Source organism: Nuphar pumila, chromosome 16, assembly GCF_984573655.1.
Source record: "Nuphar pumila chromosome 16, dmNupPumi1.hap1.1, whole genome shotgun sequence".
In the NCBI taxonomy this organism is placed as follows: Eukaryota; Viridiplantae; Streptophyta; class Magnoliopsida; order Nymphaeales; family Nymphaeaceae; genus Nuphar; species Nuphar pumila.
Window position 1 is genome coordinate 6,537,663 of NC_143264.1, and position 26,625 is coordinate 6,564,287.

A 26,625-nucleotide genomic window follows, 5' to 3' on the forward strand; every position below is an offset into this window, starting at 1 on the left:
ATTTAGAAATTTATCAAAAAAAAATATGTAACTATATCATCGAAGAAAGCTTCAAATTCAAATCACACCATTTACCACTTCCTCAACAGGATAAATTCAAAAAATATTGGATTGGAATAAATAAATGCAAGCAAAAGAAGAGAAATCCCTAAACATACCAACTATATTTTTGAAATTTCACTACATTTTATCAGCATTTGTTTCAGGTTCTTCATCCATAGCAAGTATGTTATAAGATTAACTCAAAAATCAAGTAAATAAAAAAGTAGATATGTCCAAAGATTATCTTAACAAACTAAGATATAAAGTGCCTCTAAAGAAGGAAAAGGCTTACAAGTTTATCACATTGTGTTCAAGTACACATTCCAATCACATATGGAAGAGGATGAGCCCTTATGGAAGCTACCAACAATAGCCAGTGAAATCCAATACTAGCAGAAAGGAGCATTGCAATAGACACATGACTATTACTTCTGTAGTGAAGCAATTTAAAGTGCTACTACTTACAGAACCCCAAATTCTCATATAATACTATATGACTTTCAAATCTGAAAAAGGGAAAAACAACTACAATCAAATTTGAACTATTTCATTGCAGCATACTGGGAAAAAAGAAACTTATCAAGACAACATATGCAACTAAAGGGAAGGGGAAAACTATAAATCAAACAATCATTAACATCACAATGAGAAAAAAGGGCCACATTGCAGAAGTGAAATGTCTTGAAGAGTTAGAACAGAAGTGGCTTAATTGTTCATGCTCGTATCTACTTGAAATAGGGAAGCCAAACCTGACAGTCTGGAATCCTACCATGGATGGAAAATAAGTAGAAAGGCAACGGAAAATTAGCCAAGGAAACACATGATACTCCTCTGATTTTACAGAGAAAATCATACACAGCAGCATGTGTTTCATGTCCACCAAGCACACTTATTAGCATGTATATAATGCGAAAACCCAAGTTATAAAAAAATTGAGAATTGTCACTCATATGTCAACCAACCTGCAGAGAGAGATGAGAAGCCCATGAGATTTCCTGTTTCAAAGTTTTTTCTGAGTCAGCTCTAAGAACTTCATCTTCAGAATCCAAGTCAATCCATGAGCTGATTTTGCCTGAAAATTTTAAGAGTTTGCACCCCATTAACCATAAAACAAATTCATAATCTTGAGTTCAAGAAAACAATGATGTTAGATTAAAACATCACTACAGACACTTATTGAAACAATAGGCATAAAGGATCCAAACCAGCGGTGCCAGAATGCATTTACTTAAGCATAACGCCATTGGCAACATAAGACAAATAGGACCATATGGTAGGAATACAATGGAAAAATATTTTATTTAGGAAAAACAGGAAGCACAAGTTGGGTACCCGAGCTTAGGTTGAACACTGAAGTACAAAGACAATTACCTGCACCCATGTTTTGTTCAGGTTCTTACAAAAGAAAAAGGTGGACACCAGTTGCCTAGCATTTGAAAGGTCTTTTTTTTTCAGGTCATGGTTTCAAATATTGTGCCTTCTTAATTCCTTTCAGGGGGGAAAGGAAGAAAATTAGGGGAGTTTGCTTTAGTCATGAGTAGGATGAACAATTACAGCTGAGAAATTTCAAGCTGAGAACGTTGGTTGCAATGTCAATCTTGTGCCAACTTTCACAAGATTTAAGGCAGGAACAATCACAGCTGGCACTCAAGCACAACTTGTGCTTTCTCATTTTTCACTAAACTTAAGAAAGTGTCATGGTTGTGGTTTACAATCACAAGATCTTGAGAAATCCAAGAATCACAGGGCATTGCAAACATGCCCTTAGGGTCCCTTCCTCCACCCTTCCTATGAAAATGTCAATCTCTAGTTGCCAAGCACAAGCTTGGTCATTCAAACTCGGATTGACCATGAGCTAGATGGATAGAGTACCAAACCAAATTTATAAACATGACATCAGGCCTTAACAGCTTGTGTGTGTTGGCACCCACCACACCTTGAACCATAAAATCCCTCACCTTGCAACCTATGTCAAATGCACACTTCACTTAGCATGTGTATCACGTTGACATGATATAACACTCACACATAGTCTAAATTGTAGTGATTTAGAATTGTTGTTGAGGAGTTTGCACTTGAGATGTTATTCAAGTTTTATTGCTTTAGGTTAAGAATTGTATAAACACATAGACACACCTGTGTGTCTATGGTCGTGTCCCCGTGTCCAAATCCATGTAAGATAGATTGCAACACATTTGCTAAAGCCAAAAGTGGTAAGCAACACCTAGGCACCTAGCTGATGCCAGATGACAACTAGGAGTGACCACCTTCTTCATAAACTATAAAAAATATGAAAACTAAAATAAACAAATACTGATTAAAGAACTTTAATATTTTATGAAAAATTAATAAGAATAAGAATAATATCTTTGTAAAGTGGTTCTCATAGGAGCTTGACTAGTGCCCATCCTTGGCCTAGCTGCTCAGCCAGCACCTAGGCTGCCGAGCGCCTAGCACGATTTCAACTACATGCATTTACCTACAAAGAAATGATGCAGATAAGAGTTTGCTACACATGTTACGCCAAATTCAGACAATAAAGTTAGCCCCAGAACACAAGTACATCTTCTCTAACAGTATTGAAATGCAAAGTCGAGGAGGTTTGCGAAAAAAGCAAGAGAGCATATGGAGGTTAAAAAGTGTATATATATAAGTGTATAAATATAATTATATAATATATGTATATTTATATATATATTCTCTTTTCTTTTCTTTTTTATTTTTCAGTTTTTTAGTTCGCCTAGTTCATTTTGAGCTGATGGACTAGCTCCAACAACTCTGAGTCCATTCAAGGCCCCTCTCTTCCTCTCTCTAATGTGTATAAATAGGGGTAACTCTCCTCTCTTTGTTTCAATGCTTTTTAAGCATTTTATGTGATTGAAATAAAGATTATTGAGCCTTCTCATTTGTGCCCTTTTGTGGGTTTTGGTTAATGTGTCTTTAATAGACACTTGTGAGCATTTGTGCTTTTATTGAAGGTCTTGGATCTTGAAAAACTGCTACCTCGACTTTCCTGTCATTGAAGCAAAAAGTTGCCTCTTCTCCTTTTCGTTGATTCAAGTATCCTTTTGTCTACATAGTTGAAGAAAGGAGTGGTTCGTTAACTCTACACAAGGATCGTGGAATCGTGATTGTGCTATTGGTCTTTCTCCTCTTTCTCTTTTTTCTCTTCTTTTTTTTCTCTCTCGTCTTCTTTCTCTCTCTCACCCTTGCAAGAAAAGAAGACAATGATAAAGTCACTGTCATGCTCATTAAACTAAATGATACCAATTATGTAATGTGAGCTTCAATTATGAAGAACCGCATTTTGGGAAAGAGGTTGCGAGGGTTAATAGATGATTCTGATTCGGAACCAAAACTAATCCTCACAAAATATGAAAATCAGAAAGAGGTACCCCTCACGAAAGGAGAGAATAAGAAAAAAAAAAGAGGATGGAGGATGGGGTACGCCAAGATCATGTCTTGGCTAATTGATAGTGTAGATATCAAGAAATATTCTAGTCTTAAAAAGTTTGAACACGCCAATAAGGCTTGGGAATACATTAAAAATATGTATTCCCTTAAAAGATATTGCACATTTGTGCAATCTACAAGACACTGTGCAAACTATGACCCAAGGAGACAGAGACAAACGTATTAAATCATACTATAATGAGTTATCCAAATTTTAAAAAGAGTTGGCTCTTCATGAGCCAAAGTGGCATTGTCTCAAAGATACCGAGCTTCGTCAAAAATAACTTGATATAAAACACTTTTACCAATTTGTGAATCGTTTGAAGCTGGAATTTGAAACCACCAAATCAGCCATTCTAAATAGAGGAAATGTTTCCTCTATTGTTGACACTATTGAGGAATTAACTATGGAGGAGGATAGGCTAAAAAAAACTCCAAAGAATGAAGACTTCATTCTAGTCGTGTCTAGACCGTGGAATTATATGTGCACCTATACGCCGCCTCATCTCGGGAGACAAGGAAATAATTATAACAAAAAATAGTGATTTGTCACAATTGCCATGAACCGGGACATTATAGGACTCAATGCCCCAAATTAAAAAGAATAGATGAAAAGAAGGTAACTTTGATCGGCTTATCACAAGAATCAAAAGACCAAAGCAATCAAGATGGACTCGTATCTATGATGCAACTAATGAAAATACTTCAATCTCTTCTCAGAAAAGCATCTTCCTTAGTTGAAGCCTCGACTGAAGCAATTATTTCATCTTTTTTTGTTCTCAAAAAATCTTCTTAGCTTCTTGACTAAGGTGTTTCTTTTTATATGACTCCAAATAGTAATATTTTGTTTTCAGAGCCGATGGTACATCTCTTGAAATAAAAATAATAGAAAATTTTGAAAATTTCAAAACTGCAAAAAATTCTTTATCGCAAAAAGTTAGATATATTCCCAAATTAAATTTAAATCTTTTATTTATATCTCAAATATCTAATTATGGATGTAACGTCTCCTCTCTTCAAATAGTTGAAGGGTATAGGATCGGCAGTCTAGAAAGCTCATTAGGGAAGGCCATAGAGAAGGATAGAGAATGAGGTCTCTACTATATGGATTTTCTGGAATTACCCAAGAATATTTTTTGTTATAGTGTTTAGAAATTGGACTTGGATCTATGGCACAAAAGACTTGATCATCTTCATGTATTCAAAATACAGCTTCTTCCAAGTTTAGAAAAAATTTGTAATTCAAAAAATTTTGCTTGGAAAGATTGTATTCTTGGTAAAATTAAGAGATTATCATTTCATGATAGAACTTTTGTTTCCTCTAAGCTACTTAGAGATAATACATTCGGATGTTTGGGGTTCAGCACCAGTCACATCAAAAGGTGGATACACATATTATGTAATTTTTGTTGACGATTTCTCTAGGATACTTGGATTTACCTCCTTAAACATAAATCTGAGGTCTTTTTACCTTTTCAAACATTTCACAAAATGGTTAACAATATGTTTCAAAATGATATTTTCATTTTTCATACTGATTCAGGGAAAGAATTTTTGTCAAAAGAATTTAAGGATTATCTCAATTTATATGACATTACACATCAAAGATCTTGTCCTCACACATCACAACAAAATGGTTTGGCGAAACGAAAACACACACACATTATGGAAACTACTAGGACCTTATTAATAGCAAACCAAAAAACAAAACAATTTTGGAACGAAGCAGCCTTAAGGGTTACTTATCTAATTAACAGAATGTCGTCTTCTTCTTTAAAAAATATAACTCTAATTGAAAAACTTGTTAAATTAACTCTTGATTACTCTAGATTAAGAGTTTTTTATGTAAATATTTTGTTCTCACTAATAAAAATGATAAACTTTGCTTGTGTCATTCCTCTATCTTCCTAAGTTATATAGATAACCAAAAAGGCGATAGGTGTTTGGTGTTCAAAATGAAAAATGGTATGTATCAAGAAATGTATCCTAAAGCTTTTTTTTTATTTTGAACAAGCTAAAGAAGTAACGGAGTATTCCTTTCTTATAGATTTGACTTCAAAGTATGATAGTTGTGACTATGAATATAACCGTGATAATGGTCAAGATGTCGTAGATACGTCACATAATGTAATTAATGAAGAGCAAACCTATAAGGACACCAATTGTTTGCAATACTCCAAGCGTAAGGATTTCAATTTTCCATGTACACTAGAAAAATATTTAAAAGTACAAACCAAAAGGTCATCTAGACTCTCTAAACCTCACGGTAAATTTATGTCCTACGAATCTTTTTCTCCCAACTATAAGGCATTTATTGCATTAATACGCTTGTATATAAAACCTTCAACTTAGACTCAAGCTAAAACATATTGAATGGGAAGCCATGAGAACAGAATTAAAAGCCTTAGAAAAAGCTAACACTTGAACTATTCAAGATATTCTACAAGAAAAGAAACTTATAGGGTGTAGGTGGGTTTATAAGATTAAATCCAAGAGTGATGAAACTTTTGAAAGATATAAAGTCAGATTAGTTGCCAAGGGATATTCTCAAAAGTATGGGATAGATTATGAAGAAATTGTTGCTCAAACTGTCGGGATGACCACACTTAGGACCTTTGTAGCTTTAGCCTCTATTAGAAAATGACCTATATTTCAAATGGATGTTAAAAATATTTTTCTCAATGGAAACCTAGTTGAAGAAGTTTATATGGAGGCACCACTTGGTATATGTATTCCTAAAGGTAAAGTTCTTCGTTTAGAAAAAGCTCTTTATAGACTCAAAGAGGCATCAAAAGCCTGGTATGACAAATTTAGTCATGTTATACTCAATATTGGTTTGAAGACACATTGTTTTATTTATTAAGATTTTTGATGCAGGTATTGTTATTCTTCTCTTTTACGTGGATGACATGATCATCACCAGAGGAGACAAACAAGGAGTTGAAAATATTAAAAAGCATCTTAAAAATCATTTTGAAATGACTAATCTAGGTTTATTGCGATATTTTTTAGGAATTGAAGTTGCTTATTCCACAGAGGTTATTTATTATTTCAATCTAAATTTACTTTTGAAATTGTTTCAAGGTCAGAAATCACATATGATAAGAGAGTTGGTACTCCTGACGTTGTCAACTCCAAAATGTGAATTGATGATGGAGAACCTCTTGAAGATCTCACTCCTTATAAACAACTTATTGGAGCACTCTCTTACCTCTCAATTACTAGACCTGATATAGCTCACGTTGTACACACAGCTAATCAATTTCGGTACAAGAAGCAACAAAACGTCTCTCTTTCGTCAACCAAAACTAAATACAGAGTCTAGCTCAGAAGATTGTTGGTTGACACGAGAGTTGAAGTGACAAAAGCATCATGCATGTGTTGTGACAACAAGAGTATGATGTATATAGCTAGCAACCGAACATTTCATGAATGGGCCAAATATATTGAGATGGACTGTCACAACGTCAAAGAGGAGTATCTACATGGGACTATTGATCTGCCCTATGTTACATCAAAACACCAATTTGCATATTTCTTCACCAAACCTCTCACCGCTCCTAGATTTCATTTCCTCTTAAACAAACTTTCGATCATTGTACCGTAAGTTAGAGAGTGTTAAAAAGTGTATATATAAGTGTATATATATAATTATATATAATACATAAATATTTATATAGATTTTTTCTTTTGTTTTGTTTTTTGTTTTTCTTTTTTTTTAGTTCTACTAGTTCATTTTGAAGTAAACTCAATCCTAGTCAACACTTTGTTGATGACTAATTTAATAAAAGTCGTTGGACTAACTCCAACTACTCTCTTTGAGTCCATTCAAGGTCTCTCACTAATGTGTATAAATAAGGGTAACTCCCTTCTCTTTGTATCAACGCTTTTTAAGCATTTTATGTGATTGAAATAAGGATTATAAATTTTTACTCTTGAGCCTCCTCATTTGTACCCTTTTGTGTATTTTGGTTAATGTGTCTTTAATAGACACTTGTTGTGAGTATTTGTCCTTTTGTTGAAGGTCTATCTTTCATTACAGTTTCCTCATAAAATATTGTGGCAAATATAGGCATGTCAAGAAGCTAACTCTTGGAAACACAACTAGCTCCTCGAACCTCTTATTCCAAGAAGCTTTAGTAGTTTACCCATTAGAGCAAGGGACATCTGATGTGAATTGATTATACCTCTTAAAATACAAAATGTGAATTGTGTTCAGAATTAACTGGAATGACAATGAACTATAAGATAAAATGGCAGCAACAGCATGTCAAGGAACATCACTGTATGCTGAGAAAATCTCTTAACAGCAAGCTAGATAAGCTTAGCTGATTTTGGTTCTTCCCAAACCTCAAATGGAACCATTCATCCAGAAATCCTTATAAGTTTCATCCCTCTATCCTAGAGCTAAGTTGTTCCTTAGCATTTAGTACCCATAGCAGATCTGTTCAGTGATTTGGAATCCTGATGAAAAAAGTATAAGACAGGAACAAAATGGTGGTGCACGAGACGTGGAGAACAAAGAATGTTGATGGCAAATCTTCCAAAGTTGCAGCTGTATCCCGAGACAAGGAAGAAAGATGACATCTATGAGGTGCAGTTAAGGTCAGTCTGCTAACCGCAATGTTCTCTCCTACAAACTAGCTAGCTAACCATCAAATTTGCACCCTTATTCAGTTATTCCCCACCTCAATTTCATTACGTTGGGGAAATCTGATAATTCACTATCCCAGTGTGACCATTAGCAAAAAATCTAAAAGCCAAAAGACGTGCATCACAATCACACTCAAAATTGTTGGAGAAACTGGATACTTTATACAACCAAAAATAAATAAGCAGACCAGCACACAAACACTGCACCGAATTATAAGATAATAGTCAATGAGTGTGAAGCAGAAACAGGACTTGCCAGCATCATTACCTACCAACAACATGTCCACTCCACTGCGCAGGACTCAAAACTAGGTCAGATCCTGAAAATGGAAGGGCACGAGCTCCATTGCCATCATCACTTCTGAACAAACTAGGCCTATAGCCAGGGTCAATCTGCCATGATCATATGCAATAATTATTGAAAGTATTATAAGAGGAACAGAGATACAAAAGGTAAAAGCAACTCTACTTGGAAATAGTTCAAATGCAGTCCAGTCAAATCTTTGGAAAAAAATTGTAATCAGCAAAATGTTTCTACCATCCAACGATTTTATTCAATTCAGGTGATGTAGATCAGAGATAATGCAATGCAACTAACCAACAAACTCCAAAATGTTACATGTGAAGTTACTGATCTTTCAAACAAATAAAATTAGTGATTGGCTCATTAAAAGAATAGCTAACTCAGCACCAGTTTAATGTTCCACCTAAACATGCCACAAATAAAGGATAACACAGAAAAAAATTTAAAGCTAATCAGATACTCAGTTTCAAAGCAATTCAATATCAAATATCCTGCTTTCTTAACTTTTGTTTGTTTGCCTTATTTGGCATGAAGAAAATAGTGGAAGTCTGCATTAGAATTACAATTACCAATGTACCAGCCATGGAGATTTGTTTAAGGTCAAAAGAATGAGGTCTAAGTAAATTCCCCTTTTATATTTACATCGAACTTTCCAACAAGATCATAGAAATGAAACTTACAGATGTTACATCCACGAGGTCAACACAAAAGTCACATGCTTTAACAAGATTTCTTGGATCAAGTAAAAAACCAGCCATTTTGCAAGGTTCCAAACATGGTTACTGCAAGCACTTAAATAGAATGGGGAATCCCTCTTCCTAGGAAGTCAAGTATGAAAGTGGGAAGACACGCTTCCAAGACAAGCAGGAACATGTCAAGAATCTCACTTCCTACTATGAGAATTCTTGATTCCTTATATTCAAGAAATGTGATTTTATAGATTCAGAAATTGGGATTCTTGAAGCAACTATAATGTCAATTTATTATTGTAGCATCTTACTAAAGAGTGCCATCCACATCTTGTAATGTTTATTTAGATCTTACCGAGGAGAATACATTGTAGAATGTGTTAATTGTTGCATAATCTCTTTTTGTTAAAATGTTTAGTGCCTTGATATATAAGGTAAACTTGCAATTCCAAGATGTCTTTTTGTCTCATACTACACATATAGGAAAAATATTGGCTATACTTTTAGGTTCCAAACCCCCAGGTGAAACACTTTTTTTGGAACATCCAATGTTCCAGACATGATCTACATGTTTGTTTTAGTAGAAAGCAGCTCCTGCATCATGTTTTACTGATGTGTAGATTGGATTTTCCAAGGGTTGAAAAATCAACAACCTGCAATGTGCCAATTTTTCACCCCTAAAAAATCATATTTTTTTCATCAAAAAATTATGATCCAAGGGTTAACTCTTAGTTAGCATCTTCACCATGCTGAACACATCCATAGAGCCAGATGTAGTCAACATGACATGCTCCTGTGACTTCCAACTAGGAGGTTCGGAACCAAGCCAATACATATCGCATGCACAATAGTTGTTTTTGAATGTTCCATGTTTATTTTAATGTTTTCTAAACAATGTGAGCTAGGATATCTTGAAATATCTTATAGATTAAGATACTGACCTATCATGTTAAACAGTTATTTTTCCTTACATTCTTCACTTTTTTCTAACTTCACTCATCCTATTTTGCTTATCAAACAGTTCCCCTTATTGCTTTCTCCTGCTTATCACTTTTCGAATCCACACCAAACATGATTGACATGATTGACAACTAGAGTTCAGAATGGCACCGCGAATGGGAGATCACATGAAGCACAAAAAGCCAGACCAATGCAAGTCATCACCTTCATGCCAAAGGCACAGAACCCAATCTTTGATCTACCAACTGGAGAAATGATTTGATGGCATTTCTACCTAAGAGCTTACCCGCAATAAAACTTTCAAACAAATATTTTGGTCAAATCAACATTTTGGCCACAGCCATCAAGTTGTTTGATAAGAAGAATTTTAACACAAAATGCAACTAAGCCTCCAACCCTAAATATCACTCAATAATCATGGGAAAGCAATTGATTGTGAACCCATTGCTATCAAGATAATCATCACAATAGAAACTTCATCATTCAAAAGCTATGTAAATGGGTGCCCATGAAGCACCGCATCGACAAGCAAGTGAGGGTGCAGCACCCAACATGGCTGGGAGCAGGTCAACAAGTGTCAAGTGTGGTAAACCTCGCACCCAACCTTTTTTGTCCAATTTTGTACTTGGTTAACTTTCACCAAGTCCAAAATTTAGCACCAAGTTAATAAAAAAAAGAACTCATAATTGTATATTTATAAATCTGTCCTATATATACACATGCACACACATACATAAACACGTGTATATACATAATATATACATGCATATAGATTAAACATCGGTTTCTACTATATATGTGCAAGCCAAATATCGTGATAATAAAGGTTGCATTGATGAATCTCAAAAAAATCTTGGCACTAAAAAAGTATTAAAATTAGCAAAAGTAAGAAAAGAATATGTAGACATAGCAAAGTTATTTTAGAAATGTAAATAAAATTTATAGAAATTTTGTTATAGAAAATATATAAAAAGAAAAAGGAAAGCATTTAAACTGTAGAAAAGACATATAAAAGTGACTGAAAATATCATGATATTAACGCGATAATATAATAATATCATGATAACATCGCAATAAATATTAATTTAAAAATCCTACGATATTTTGCCTTAAACTTTTACCACATGAAAAGATAGATATAGGCAAAATTTAGAAAATATAGCCGATATCTGTGTATATGATATCATAGTCACCGATATCGCAGGTATTTTGAAAATAATGTGATATTATCAGTATTCCAATGTCAGCCAATATTTTCCAATGATTTTCAAAATATCGCCAAAACTGAAATATCGTAATACTTTCCTGCCGAGAAATTGACGAGAAGAATATCGGTGACTAATGACTGTATGATATATACATAAATATTTTCTGCAGTCGTTTGTACATACAATCTAATAAAATACACCATTTTTTTCAACTTTCTTACAAGTTTTGCAGATCTAACCATAATTGTCAGTCGAGGAAGCGATACAAGAAGCAAAAGCGGGAAGCGAGGCACTTTCAAAATTTTAGGAAGCAGGAAGCGTGGGACGACTTAAGAGCAAATCAGGAAGCGTCTCGAAAGCGACCTAGGAAGCGAATCGGAAGCAACCTAGGAAGCGAGGGGAAGCGAAAAAAGAGAAAAATAAACAAAAAAAAATACAAAAAATGGGGGAAGCGAGGGTGGAAGCACGCTTCCCCTAAAAAATGCGCTTCGAGGAACCGCTCTTCCCCAGTTACCTAGGCATTTCTAGTAACTCTGGATCTAACTTTCCAGATGTGATCTACATAGTTTGTTTAGTAGAAAGTAGGATTCAGATCATGTATTTGCAACATGTAAGTAGATTCAAAGGCTTCAAATTCTAGTGAAGAAGAAAAGTGATGGAAAAAATAAAAAAAATACAATTAATATATACAAAGGGAGATCTGACTACATGTTCTCAGTTTCAATTCCGATGAAGGACCTACAACTTCACAAATGCAGGGGCAGTCAAGTAGTGCCTTTGGCTTGGAACCACCATAGGCAAAAAGACCTACAGATATATACTTTCGAGGTGATCCAAAGAAAGGAAGGCAAAGAACCAACAGTGGATTGAAACACTCCACGTTAGAGAACCGCTTCAAGAAAGAATAAAGGGATGCAGTGTGCAAATACATTGGTAGGTGGTTTTATAAAGCGGGATTACCTTTTAGTACAACAAAGTTGCCTTCATTTCACAATATGATTGATGATTGAAGTCATAGGCCAATTTGGACTGGGGATGAAGCTTTCATCATACCACGAGTTGCGAGAACCAATTTTTAAGAAAAAAATAGTGAAAGCAAAGGAGTTCTTGAATCAATACAAAGTGTATTGGGCCAAATATGGATGCAGCATAATATCCATAATTTCATACTAAGGGTTGAACACTTATTAATTTCTTGGTTAATTTCACCATAGGTACAATGTTTTGAAAATTAGTTAATGCATCTGATGAAATTAACGATGCAATTTTGCTTTTTGAAATGTTGAACGAGATTGTTGAAGAAGTTGGTGAAGAAAATGTGGTTCAAATTGTTATCGACAATGCCTCCAATTATGTCAAAGCTGGTAAGATGTTGGAGAAAAAAAAGCATTTGGTTTGGACTTTTTATGTTGCATATTGTTTGGATTTGCAATTGGAAGATATAGGAGAGTTGTAACATTTAAAGAACATCTTTAAAAAAACAAAGCAATTGTTCCTATTCATATATAAGCATACTCAAGTGTTGACCCATATAGGCCTGCAGTGACAAGTTTTGCTACTGGGTTTTTAACCCTAGAAAGCATATACACTTCCAAAAAAGAATTGAGGTTCATGTTGGAAATGATTGATCCAAAAGCAGTTTCTCAAAAACATTAGTCGGTAAAAGATGTGAAAGATAGTCATGAACGCAAAATTTTAGAAGGGGTGAGTCATGTTCTTAAAAGAATAGCTCCTTTGACTAATGTCCTTCAAATGGTTGATAGTGAGCAAAGGAACAAATAAAGATATAAGTTAAGTTTTTTTGTATTCTATTAAGTGTAAATTTTGTTTTTGGTTTGTATGATTGAATCAATTGTCATGTTCTAAGTGAAGATGATCGAAGTGCACTAGTAGACCAACTGATAAAATATAGAACTGCTAATGAGCCTTTTGGGATAGAGTTAGCAAAGAAGAAGAGAAGTGTATTTGCCAAGTAAGTTGATCTAATTTAATATAACTTTCTCTTTGCATTATTTTTATAACTTATATACTTCAATTACATCTAATTTGATATTTTTTCTTTATAGTAGATTGGTGGATTTCCTTTGGCATTGGTTGTACCTAGCTCCAGGCCTTTGTTCTTTAGATCATAGGCCTCACATGTAGTTTATTCGGTTGCGGACGTAACTGAAGTACTTTTGTAGTAATCTATTATTTACTAAATTACTACTAAACAATATTTGTCAATTTATATAAATTTTAACTTTATATTTTTTTTAGATTCATACAAAGAAAAGAAGCCGACTTTTGCACAAGAAGTTGAATGATTTAGTTTTGTGCAATATAAACAGAGATTGAAGCGAAGGTACAATGAGCGAAGATACGAGGAGCGAATGAGCAAAGGAGATCTCATGGACCCCATCATCTTAAAAGTCAATGAAAAAGATGAGTGGCCAAGTGAAGATAAGAAAGCTTTTGAAGATGACACTTCACTTACATGGTCTCTTGTTGATAAGGCATCTAGAGTGTTGAGGTATAAAGGGCACAAATACTTGTACAGCATAAGACCAAAGGAAGAAAATACCGAACAAAGGAAAGAAGGTAGTGAGGATTGAAGGAGAGGACAAAGCTAGCTCTACAGAAACAAAAAAAGATGATCAATATATATAAAGATACTTTAGATGATGATGGTGGACTTTCAAGTTCATCATCTAAGGATTAGATTCAAGTTGTTATTGTAAACTTATTGGGATTCTTTGATCCTTACCCTTTTAATCATATAGCTATTAATAGAGGTGGAACTCATAGATTTAAGAAACATATTGTAGGTCTTTGTCAAAATGTATGTCCGTGTGATTTTTCATCTATTCGTGTCACTTTTCATGTTGATGTTACTGCTAAACTAGAAGCAATTTGAGGTAGAAGGATACTGCAAAAAATGCAAAGATAAAGGACTTCCAACCATTGTTCCAGATTCCGAAGATGATGATGACCCACTTGCCAAAAGAAAGTGCCAAGATAAAGAGATCATCGCACGACAGTTGGATGCAATGAGGACTTTTTGTCCTAATTCATGGCCTATAGGCCCTAGATGGTTTAGTTTTAGGATCTTCATAGTTATGGCCTATAGGCCCTAGATGGTTTAGTTTTAGGATCTTCATAGTTATTATAAACTCTTAGTAGTTTAGTTATGACTCATGAGATTTTAGTATGACTTGAATGTGAATTTAATATTGTTAAGGCTTTAATTGTGTTTAAATTAAGTAGTTGCCTTTTATTTACATTGTCAGTTATCAGTTGCATGGTTTGTTAATTTAATTGTACATTTCTTCTTATAATTCGTCGTTAGTTTTTTTGTATACATGATTTTATTTTTTATATATTGTTTATTCACATCTTTAGTTTTATGGTTTGATTATCCAATTTTTCATTTAGTCTTGATTTTTTTGAGTAGTTATCAGTTGCATGGTTTGTTTATTCAATTGTTCATTTCTTCTTTTTATTTGTCTATTGCTTATGTTTATTGTTAATTTTTTTCACACATAATTTTATTTTTTGTATATTGTTCATTCATATTGTAAGTTGTACAGTTTATACGATTGTTCATTTATTCTTGATTTTTTTAAGTAGGTTATTTAATATAATTGCTCTATAATGTTCGACAACATATTTTGTTTTGTTTGTTGCCTATTGTTGATCTATTTTATGTTGTATACATGTTTGTTATTAATTTTAGCAGTTTGTCTACATATTTTGTGTATTTTTTAACTTTTTAATTAGGGTATCGACTAGTCCACCTAGTCCCGTCTAGGCCCTGTCTAATCTTTTTAGGGGCTCACCGCCTAGCGCTTTTGACAACTAAGGATGTTTCTCCTACTTTTGACATATGCTCACAAGATATTCTTTCAATTTGAGAAATTGTTCTCTCAGGTTCTACCAATCATCAAGGACCTTATTGCAAGCTTAATATTCAACATCGAGATCTTTTTTTCAAAATTTTCAACATTTCAAATAACTAATCGTCATAGTCTAGCACCTTGCTCTGATACTAAACTAATGTAAACCCAAAACACAATTTGCAGAAAAAAATCTAACCAAACTAGGAATTGATTAAGAAAAGCAAGAAATTGAAGGAAATTACATGAAAATGATTGGAAATTAAATAAATAACAAAAAATTTAAATTAACTAACAAATATCTCAATCTTTTAATCTACCAAATCCTATAAACATCTCATACATTTATAAATGAGAAGAACCCAATCCTGATAAGCCTAAACTTCCTATTTAAAAAAACAAATTAAAAAAGTATCACAATCTATTAAAATTACTAAATTCAAATTTGCAACTAATAAATCCAATTCCCATTACAAAGATCCAAAACAAAAATTATCAAAAAATGAAAGATATGGATCTAAAATGATCCAATAAGCTCCAAGTATGATCTTGATTGCTCGTGTGTCATATTTCTCATAGAAGATATGTTCTCTACGCTAAGTGTTCCAAGTGATTAAAGTATTGAGTCATGCTTACTTCAAGCCTCATTAACAAAGGAGATTAAAATATCACCATACATTTATGTGAATCACAATGACCAAGAAATTGAGGTAGGCTTGATATCAAAAAAAAATGATGTGTCTTATTGAAAACACAAAACAAGTTAATTTATCGAGAATAGAAGACCATGAGATTTCAAGTTGTAGACAATAGTGCAGCCTTTGAAAAACGAGCCTCCACATCTCATGTTTAGTTTATGTGGATCAAGTTCTACACTACTTATGTTGTCTCTTCCACGATGTCTCCCCATGTTTCACCTAACCTACTCCAACAGGGCAAAACTGGCTTCTTTCCGAGTAACAGGTTCCTCTTAAAGGTCACAAAAAATTTGTAATGCATTATTAACAAGGTAACTAAGAAATGAATGGTTTTAAACAAAATTAAGTAGTGGCATTGCTAAAACTAAAGATTCCAACAATCATTTTCATTCACAAAGTTCTAAATTAACATTGACCAACATCCATTTTCATGATATGTACGTAACAGTAATTGAGTGGAAGATATATTCATGCATGATCATTCCACTACAATCAACTAACACCACAATATTATAGGTGAGCTTACTGACCATTCACACAAAATGGAGCTAACCAGAACTCACGTGTGACTGGCTAATTAGCCACCACCATACTGGCACATTTATTTTCCTCCCCTACCTACTATACTCCTGAATTGTAAAACTGTTTGTTTACATCACATGGACTCATCAAATCCAGTGTTGTAAAATGCACTGTTTTCCTAGATTTCTCACCATTTATCATAACCAGCAAAGGTTCCCAAATAAAAGTAAAATAATTTCCTGAAATTATAATTATAACAAGTCCTGCATTGATATCTCTCCACCATTTTTTTCTTAGAACAGATATGTTCTCTGCCCCATCAAGGGTAAGTTTGGTTTGCTGGGCCACATGTGATTCCAAATGAAATTTTATTTGGAGTAATATGAATCAGAATCAAATGAGGCTCCATGTGATTCTGATTCTCACATAAATGAGAAAGCAATTTTCATTTGTAATGGCAAATGAGAGTCCATTCTCACCGCTCATTTTATGATGTTTGTTTAGCCAATGCCAATGAGATTCATTCTCTCATTTGCATGAGAGTCCAAATCTCATGAGACTCAACAAAACATGCCCTAAGTGTTCCAAGTGATTGAAGTACTGAATCGTGCTTACTTCAAGCCTTGTTAACAGAGGAGATCAAAATATCACCATACATTTATGTGAACCACAGTGACCAAGAAATTGAGGTAGGCTTGATATCAGAAAAGCAATGTGTTTTATTGAAAACACAAATGCGTTAAAGAGTATAGAAGACCATGAGATTTCATGTTGTAGACAAAATAGTGCAACCTTTGCAGAACGAGCCTCCACATGTCATGTCTAGTCTATGTGGAGCAAGACCTACACTACTTTTGGTGTCTCTTCCATGATGCCTCCCCATGTTTCACATAACCTACTGCAGCAAGGCAGAACTGACTTCTTTTCGAGTAAAAATTCAGTAGTGGCATTGCTAAACTAAAGACAGAGCACTACTTACGACAATCATTTTCATTCACAAAGTTCTCAATTAACATTGACCAACATCCATTGTCATGATATGTAGGTAACAGTAATTTAGTGGAAGACATATTCATGCATGATCATTCCACTACAATCAACTGAGACCACAATATTATAGGTGAGCTTACTGACCATTCACACAAATGGAGCTAACCAGAACTCACGTGTGACTGGCTAATTAGCCACCAACAGGACAGTCAGTTTGATCTTCCCCTACCTGCTATACTCGTGAATTTGAAACAGTTAGCTTACATCGCATAAACTCATTAAACCCATCGTGCATTGCAGAACACAATTTTTTCGAGATTTCTCACCATTTAAACCATAAGACACAAGGTTTCCACATAAACTATAACACACTTACAACGATAACAGCCCCGCCCCCACCCAACACTTTCTATCCCTGAACCGTGAAAGAGCTTTGCTTTCTATTTCATAGAAACTCGCTTAACTTTTCACGAGTTACAAACACCAATATTATTTACGTACCACAGCGGAAATCGCGGAAGATAAAAATTCTCGTGAAAACAAGCGATTTGTGGAACTGGTGGTAAACGTAACTACACTGACACATCCACAGGAAAATATAACTACACGCTTTTCAACTACCAACAAAAGGAAACGAAAAGGAGATAAATCATAGCCATGTACAAACCAAAGGAGACACGATGAAATCAAACCCTCCAGATAAGTTGTACGTCAACACTTGAGGCATGTCATCACTGAACTCCGTCTCGATCCCGCAGTATCGCGAGTCGCTCTTATCCCCGGCCCTCTGTGCAAACGGCATCCTTCCGACTTCGAAGATGGGGGGAAACACACGTTTTCTTCAACAAAGACGATAAACTACCAAAAAAAAAACAAGAAAACGGTATCTAAAATCTTTTTTTCCGCTGACATAGATATTGAAATCCGTCCACCTTCACAAAATATATGAAGAAGAGAAGATCCCTATAAATGTAGAGTGAGGAAAGAGCCCTAATTTCTTGAAGGAATGAGTAACGACACCGAGCCCAAACCCTCCAGAGATCGTTCCCTAATTTGGGGAAGAGAGGGATCAGAAAAAACCCTAGAAATCAGATGGATGGTGTCTGAAAGCGTCTGGCTTTGAGGCGGTTCGTATGGGTTTTTATAGGAACAGAATTTAGGGTTTAGGGTTTTAGTTTAGATAGAAACTGAGTCGCGCCAGAACAACATGAGACGTCACCGTATCGGTGTTTCGTCGATTGTTGGCCACCAGCCAAGCTTGCGAGGGTGTTTGACTCGGGCTCATCTGCAAAGTGCGCTCATAGTCGGGGCTCAAGTTGGTCGTGCTTCCTTCCATCTTCTTTCATGTGGCATCGAATCCGTATTGTTGGACGGTTGATTTTTAAAGTTCTCAACTTATTTGCGATATTGTAGAGTAGACCTCCCTGAAGATTTTTCAAACCTTTTTGTTGATCAAGCCCTATAAATATTATTTATATAACTTAGTTAATAATACAAACATTTTGAATCAGGTGATTGTGATAATCCCTATTGTTGGACGGTTGAATTTTAAAGTTCTCAACCTATTTGCAAATCACAATCAACTGATTCAAAATATTGTATTATTAAATAAGTTATATAAATCATATTTATAGGGCTTGATCAAGAAAAAGGTTTGAAAAATCTTGAGTGAGGTCTACTAGACAATATCGTACTCAACATTATATAAAGAGAGAGAGAGAGAGATGGGTAGGTGTGAAATTGATATGTGCTCAACATTATATATTTAGAGAGACAGAGATGGGTAGGTGTGAAATTGATATGTGCTAAATTATACTTGTTAAATGGGTTTTTCTGCCTTTGGATATTTTTTTGGCAGTTCTGACCTCATAAATGTGTTGAGCATGGTCGATTTATGAGTAATTCACACTTAGATCATGAGTTTTTGATGAAAAAAACAATATTTTGGAGCCTCAAAAATTTACAAAGATTTTAGACTGTTGATTTTTTGAACCTTATAAAATTCCACTTGTGTCGTCAAACACTTCAAGAGTTGATCCCTATAAAATCAAGTACATAGATCACATTTATACGGTCATAATTTAAAAATAAGACAAAAAAAATCCCAAAAAACTCATTTAGCATGTATCATTTCGCACCTACCCATTACTCTCTATATATATATTACATTTGGTCAGGTCGCCATTTGGTCCGAATCAACTTTTCTTTTCATTTTTTTTATTTTTGTATCATTTTCATGCAATTAACCTAATAGATGTGGCATACATGTTTTGTTAGTGGGAATCAGCTTTTGAATGGCCTCGTTACATGTAAGCACACTTTTATGAGCTTTGAGAAATCAACAACCTACATAGTGTGATATTTTCTCAGCTCATAAATAATATATATACATATGAGTGCATCAAACTTTAAACTAGTTACATTAATGTTAACAATATTCAAATGATTAAAACAATAAAAAGCTCTTAAAAACAGTGATATTATTTTAAAGCATATCGTTATTTATTGGGGTAAGAAAAATGCATTTACTTCTCAAATTCAAATCATTGAAGTACACTATTTTTATAATATGTTGACTTTGTATTTTTTTACACAAAAAACTAAGTGTAATCTAAAAATAACTATGTATTTTCAAATATGTCATTGCTTATATATATATATATATATATATATATATATATATATATATATATATATATATATATATATATATATATATATATATATATATATATATATATATATATACATATATGCAATGGCATATTTGAAAATACATATAGATAGAGGCATGTTCAATTCATTGAAATAACTAAGAAACCCTTAAAGCGATATTTAAATATATATATATATAGATACTTTTTTGAGGGGGGGGAGGGGGGACACATTTACTATCCAAATTCAAATTAATCGAATGTAGTTTGTTATTTTCTGAAAATTATGCTTAACTAATTTATTTCTTTTAAAAATGACTCACTTTACCTTGAAAACAATACAATATTTTTTTTTAAATGTTATGGCTTTAAAGGCTATTTTAATCATTTAAATTGATTAAATGCTATTCATATTAATATAGCTAGCTTAATGTTAGATTTATATATATATATATATATATATATATATATATATATATATATATATATATATAAGGTATCAATTGTAAAGTCAACAAATTTTATGGGATTTACCGATTCAGAATCGTTCTACTTTGGTGAATTACAAATGTTTAGCAATTCCCCGTCTCTTGATATTATTTGGAAAATTAAATTGGGAAATTTGGAGAAAATGACTAAATAATAATAAAATACTATTTTAAGGATAAATTAAGGTTTTTACGAAAGTACAATGCTATTTGGGTGAATTTTGGGGTCATTTGGATCTGTTGTTAGCGGACCCTACCCAAACCAAATCCCAACTTGGTTTTGGATTCAACAATGGATCCAAGAACCAAGCGATGGGTTGGGATCCATTTTGATCCCACCACCCATCGCTCATCACCTCTCAACTCCTTCATTTTTTTCCTACTCCTTATCCTTACTCTTTTATTCTCTAAAACCCTCACCAAATCTTCTTACATCCCTTAAAATTCTCACCTACCCATATCACTATCCCCTAAATCCCTCTTTTCTTTTCATCTCTTTTCTCCTATAAGTACCCACATTTGCAACACTTTCTCTCCTCTCTCTTTCAAAAGAGAAGTGTTGTCAACCACCACCTCCACCGTGCACCACCTCCACCGTGCCTTGCTCCACCACTATACCCGACTGCACCTTGGTGTAGTCAACTGGTTGGACCCTAGTTGAGTGGTGCTTAGGTCAATTGAGCCCTTAAGTTCAGTTCTCCCTTACTAACCAGACTCCAGCCTCCCTGCTGAACTGAGACCACTAGTTTTGGTGGTTGTGCGAGACACCACCTGTCGGCTCTGCACTCTTTTAGCTTGGGATCTGCATACCTCATAATTAGTACACCTTGATCCATGCACCTTGGAATCCACACACCTAAGGAATTGCACTGTCACCTTTGTTATTGGATTTGCACACATTTTTGTACCAAACACAAAGCTCAAGGCATGCACTCTAGTCTTTGCCATATTCGAACCGTCGGCAAGTACTTTACATAGTGGAGCTTCACTCATTTCAAAGTAGGGTAATTCTATGCTAACTCTGGTGTTTGTTCATTTCTAATGCATGCAAGTGTATGATCCGTATGCATATCATTTTGGATAATTATATAATATATAATTATATTCAATTTTTATATATGTATAAATATATATATGCATACATATATAGTAATATATATATATATATATAAATTTATTTATTATGCAAAAAATGCAAGGGTAAACATTTACAAGTTTTTTCTCATATTCACGAGTTTTTTTTTAATAATTATAGACTTTTGAAATATTTATGAGCTTTTAAATAATTATGAGCTTTTGAAATATTTATGAGCTTTTGAAATGTTTAAGAGCTTTTGGAATAATTACAAACCTTTGAAATACTTACAAGCTCTTACATAATTATGAGCTCCCGCATGTTTATGAGCTTTCGCAGACTTTGCGAACTTTAAAGATCCATGCATAATGGTTTCTTAAGCTTGGATTTCGCATATGCCATTTCATAAGGAAGAATATAATTCATGTGTAATTGTATTGGAATAATAATGCATGTGATAATGTGCCTTTTGAAATGCCACTTTGATGATATATGCATGCAATGAATGTTCAGACTCAAATATTAGCTCTATGGGCATAATACATTAGATTTTTAAAGGTTTAATAAATTCTTTTATTGTGATGTGTGATTTGTTAAGTGCGCTTGAACCCAAAAAAAATTTAGTTGAATCTGAATCAGATCTAAATCCTTAGTTGGTTCTTGATATTGATCTAGATCCATGCTCAAATAGTGTCCAGATCCTTTAAGCATATATGAATATTATCCAAGTGGATATTTTTAACATATATGGATATTAATTTGAAACTATATTTTATGGATATATGCTTGAAAATATTTAAATTATTCAGTGATAAAATAGTAATTTCATAGTCTGGCGATATATTATGGAAAATAATTAAATTGTATAATGGTAAAATGGTAATTTTATGACCTAAGGATATATTTTGGTAAATAATTAAATTATAAGAGAGTAAAATAGTAAATTTATCAAGGCATTAAAATGATTATTTATGAAACTGAAATAAATAAAAGAAATAATACAAAATTATATAATACCCACCTTCTTCATAAAAACCATCATATTCAATGGTTTTTGTTAGTTGTTTTGCAAAACTCAGTCACAAAAACCATTGTCTAGGACACAGTTTTGCTCAGTAGAGGGTGAGTCACCCTCTCCCCTTTTACAACATAAGGACACCAAGGGCACCAATTTTTATTAGCCTATAAATACCTCCCCCCACCCCCCACCCCCACCTCCTTTCTCTCTCACCTAACTCACCCTTCTCTCTTTACCTTTCTCTCTCCCCTTTTCCCTTTGTCTCTCTAAAAATCCCCAACCTCTTTCTATATTTTTTACATTAAGACCTAGTTATTTTTAGTTCTAAAACGTAGAAATCCTATTAGATCCCATTTGCTACCTATCTACTGTTTTAAAAAAATTATAAGGAGTTTAGGCGGTTTGAAATTGTCGTTTGGAGCTTAGCCAACATAAGTTATGTTCGACTCAACAACTATTTTGAGGTAGCACTGCGGAGCTCTTGACAAGAATTTTGTAAAAACATGTATGTACTTGTAGCGCTATTCTGGTAATTTGTATGCGCTTGTAGGACTTCATAAATTTTTTTTTGAACCTTTAAGATTTCTTTTACAAATTAGATTGTGGCAATTATGCTAAAAATGTGGTTTCATTATGCTTCCATATAGGAGAGGTTCTGTTAAGATTTTTATAAGCAATTTTATAATTTTAAACTATTATAAGGGAGCTTCTGTTGGAATTTTTATAAATATTTCTAAAATTTTGAACTACTATAGTGGTGGTTCTGGCAAAATTTTCATAAATATTTCAATAATTTTTAGTTGTTATACAGGGAGTTATGTCAACGAAATTTTAGAACCCCTTTTGAATATTCAGGTTGTTACAAAGGAAGCTTTGTCAAAAATTTTATAATGATTCTTAGAATATAGAGAAAGTTTTGTCAAAAAAAATTATACAAATCCTCAAATTTATGAACTGGCACAGAGGAGGCTCTACTAAAAATTTTATAAGGATCTTTACAATTTTGACTTTATATAGAAGAAGTGTCCTAGAGTTTCAAATTGATATAGAGGAAGTTATGTTAAAATGCTCTTTTAATTTTTGAATTAATATAGAGCAAGATCCTTGGAAATTAAAATATATATAGATGAAGTCCTGTCAAAATAATTATTGAAATTTTGAATTAATACAGGACATGTATGGTTTTAAATTCAAAAGATTTATAGACATTATTACAAAAAAATAAAGCAGGTATTGTACCAAATTTTTTGAGAAATTTAATTTGAATTAAGAATAGGCTTTGCCCAAATTTCCAGCTTCATAATGTGAAATTATGTTAATTATGGCAATTTCTGCATGTTGACGTATTTTGAATAAGTATAAACAATTTTATGGATATTATATAAATGACACACTGAATTGTGTGGATGTGAATGTTGTATCTTTCATGATAGTCATTTTTTAAATGTACAATGTGATGCATAAATGTTTGAGGAAGAAAAATTATGCTTCATCTATGAATTCATGCTATTTAAATTGTAAGCATGTAGATTTTGAAAATGCATATTGATGCATATGAGTTATGAAAATGCATATTGATGCATGCGAGGTGTAACTCATTATGATATTTGAGCATATTGCATTAATTATAAAAAATGGCATGCATTGAGAAATTGTTTTGTGAAAGATAAGAAAAGTTGCACTAAAAATTTTAAAGCTTATCACAAGAAAAGATTGTGGACAGGCAAGTCGGTCAAATATAAACCAGCGTAAGCACCAATCCTATGAGTTTCCAATATTCACTATGATAATATTATATCCAAGAGCGAGTAGTTCGATAAAAAAAATTGTTATTTATATGCAAATAGTCTCAAAATAATATAAAGCCAAGACCAGGTAGTTTGGAGTTATTCAGTAGTCTTTGTGAGGGGTGATCCTTAACACCAGGTAGTCTGAACACTGAAAGATTAAAAGAGACATTGTCCCACCACCTCGAGTAATTAGGTGGATAGACTCGACTGACAAAGTTGGACAATCTAACCATGTACATATGTGTTAACAGTGCACTGTGATATTCCAGTGGGTTGATTCCTTGACGAAGGAATTGCGGATACTTGGTGCACGCACATGGGGAAACATAAAGAGACCAAATAAATGTTTGATTGTTGTATGTGATGTTATCTATGAGAATTGGGATATATCACTAATACTAGGGACCAAATAAATGTTTACTAGTATTTACTTTGACATTAAGTTGTCTCACTTGTTTTTATTAAAAAATTTAAGGTTCACAGAAATGAACAGGCGAATGTTACACTACCCGAGAACTCAACTATGATTTTAATATAGACTAGGTTAATTTGAACTATATCTAATTTTATATATTTTTGGCTTGTTTGAACTATAATATTCATTCAATGTAATGAAATATTTTTGAAATATTTGTTATGATTTTTTTTTTACGTGTAACGGGCCTGAATATCAGAGTAGGTTTATGTTTTAAAGCAATTTTCACTGCATTTCAAAAAGCAAACAATTTTTTTATGAAATTTTAAGTCTCTGAAATTTTGGGTCATTACAATAGGTCAGAGAGCCTTGCTAGCTATGCTCACATGTGGAAATGTCAAATAATTGTATTACAATGCATGTGATAATATACTTTTTTAATTGCCACGTGATAATATATGCATGCAATGAATATTCAAATTCAAATATCGGAGTTATAGGTCATAGAGCCCTACTAGCTATGCTCGCATATTGAAATGTTAAATAACTATGTTAGTTGATATATGCATGACTCGTGTTGGAGTTGGGGTTCAACGAACTCGTATAGTAACATTGGGCATGTTGGTGTGTATGGCAAGTGATATGTGATGTATTGTAAGCATGCATGTATTTATAATGGCTCATACATAAGCTTAAAGTTGATACAAACCCATGAGGTGCGAAAGGGGTACCGTTTTATAAATGATACATTTATACATGCACACTTATGATGATTTTGCCTTCATAGGTGAAGTGCTCATATGGGTTAAAAGCGCCCGAGCATCATCTGAATGGCTAGATACCTACAAATGAATTATGTTTACCATGGAAGGATACTAGGGTTATTGAACCCTAAAGTGCCTAATGATACAAGGTAAATGAAATGACAAAATCCTATAATAAGAACCCTCTAACCCATTTTGATCTATGGACTACCTTGATAGGTAGGTGGTATATGTCTCGAGTAACAATATTGTTTTATGAGAACAAGGCATTTCAATGATCTCCATTCACTCGAAGGTTAGGAGACTGAGGCTATCAACGTATTATAGGTAATAGATTCCCTACAAATATAGCTAGTTCAGGATGCATCATATTTCGAGTATACATCATATTGGGTTCTTCTCTTGATCATAGATCACTTACTTAGGGTCATGCTTAGTTCGACACCCGAGTAAAGTACAACTCATTAATAATATACACTTGAAATGTCGTGACTATTTAAGGAGAGCATTTCTCCCGCGTACTCGAGGGAATTGTAATAAAGATAAACAAAGTCATTCTTATTCACATAGATTTGAAATGAAAATATGCACTAATAATGCATAATTATATTCTAAATAAAGTTGCATATTTTTTCACAGTTGTTAAGTTTGAAATATGTCATAATATTTTCTGTTAAACTATTTTATGCTTTCATAAACTATATTACAATTGTATCATGCCTTGACAAACTATGACATTGTATATTAAATTATACACATGCATAGGAGTTTATGTGTTATATACACATGTTTTGAATTGTGAAATGTAATTAATTAAATGTATCAAATGTGCATGCTTAGTTTTTTGTACACATGTTTTAATTCACGTACGCATGCTTTGAAGCTCAATTTATTAAAGTGTGAATAATATGAATATTGATGTTATGATGTGATGTGTATTTGACATGATGCATGTAGAATTGATTAAATGCATAGAACATCATAAATATCTAATTTAATAAATTATGTTATCCTTAAATGTGTCCTT

General features: G+C 33.3%; 1 protein-coding gene across 1 annotated transcript in view; it reads right to left on the reverse strand.

The window, feature by feature from the left end:
* Nucleotides 1-18,509, reverse strand: part of SKB1 (SHK1 binding protein 1) — a 41,234-nt gene extending 22,725 nt beyond the window's left edge. The window contains exons 1-3 of the mRNA XM_089992180.1: nt 18,062-18,509; nt 8,421-8,541; nt 1,005-1,114 (exon numbers count right to left, since the gene is read on the reverse strand). Of these exons, the coding sequence (XP_089848306.1) occupies nt 1,005-1,114; nt 8,421-8,541; nt 18,062-18,196 (366 nt within the window). The 5' untranslated portion in view covers nt 18,197-18,509. The remainder of the gene's footprint in view (nt 1-1,004; nt 1,115-8,420; nt 8,542-18,061) is intronic.
* Nucleotides 18,510-26,625: the final 8,116 nt, after the last annotated feature.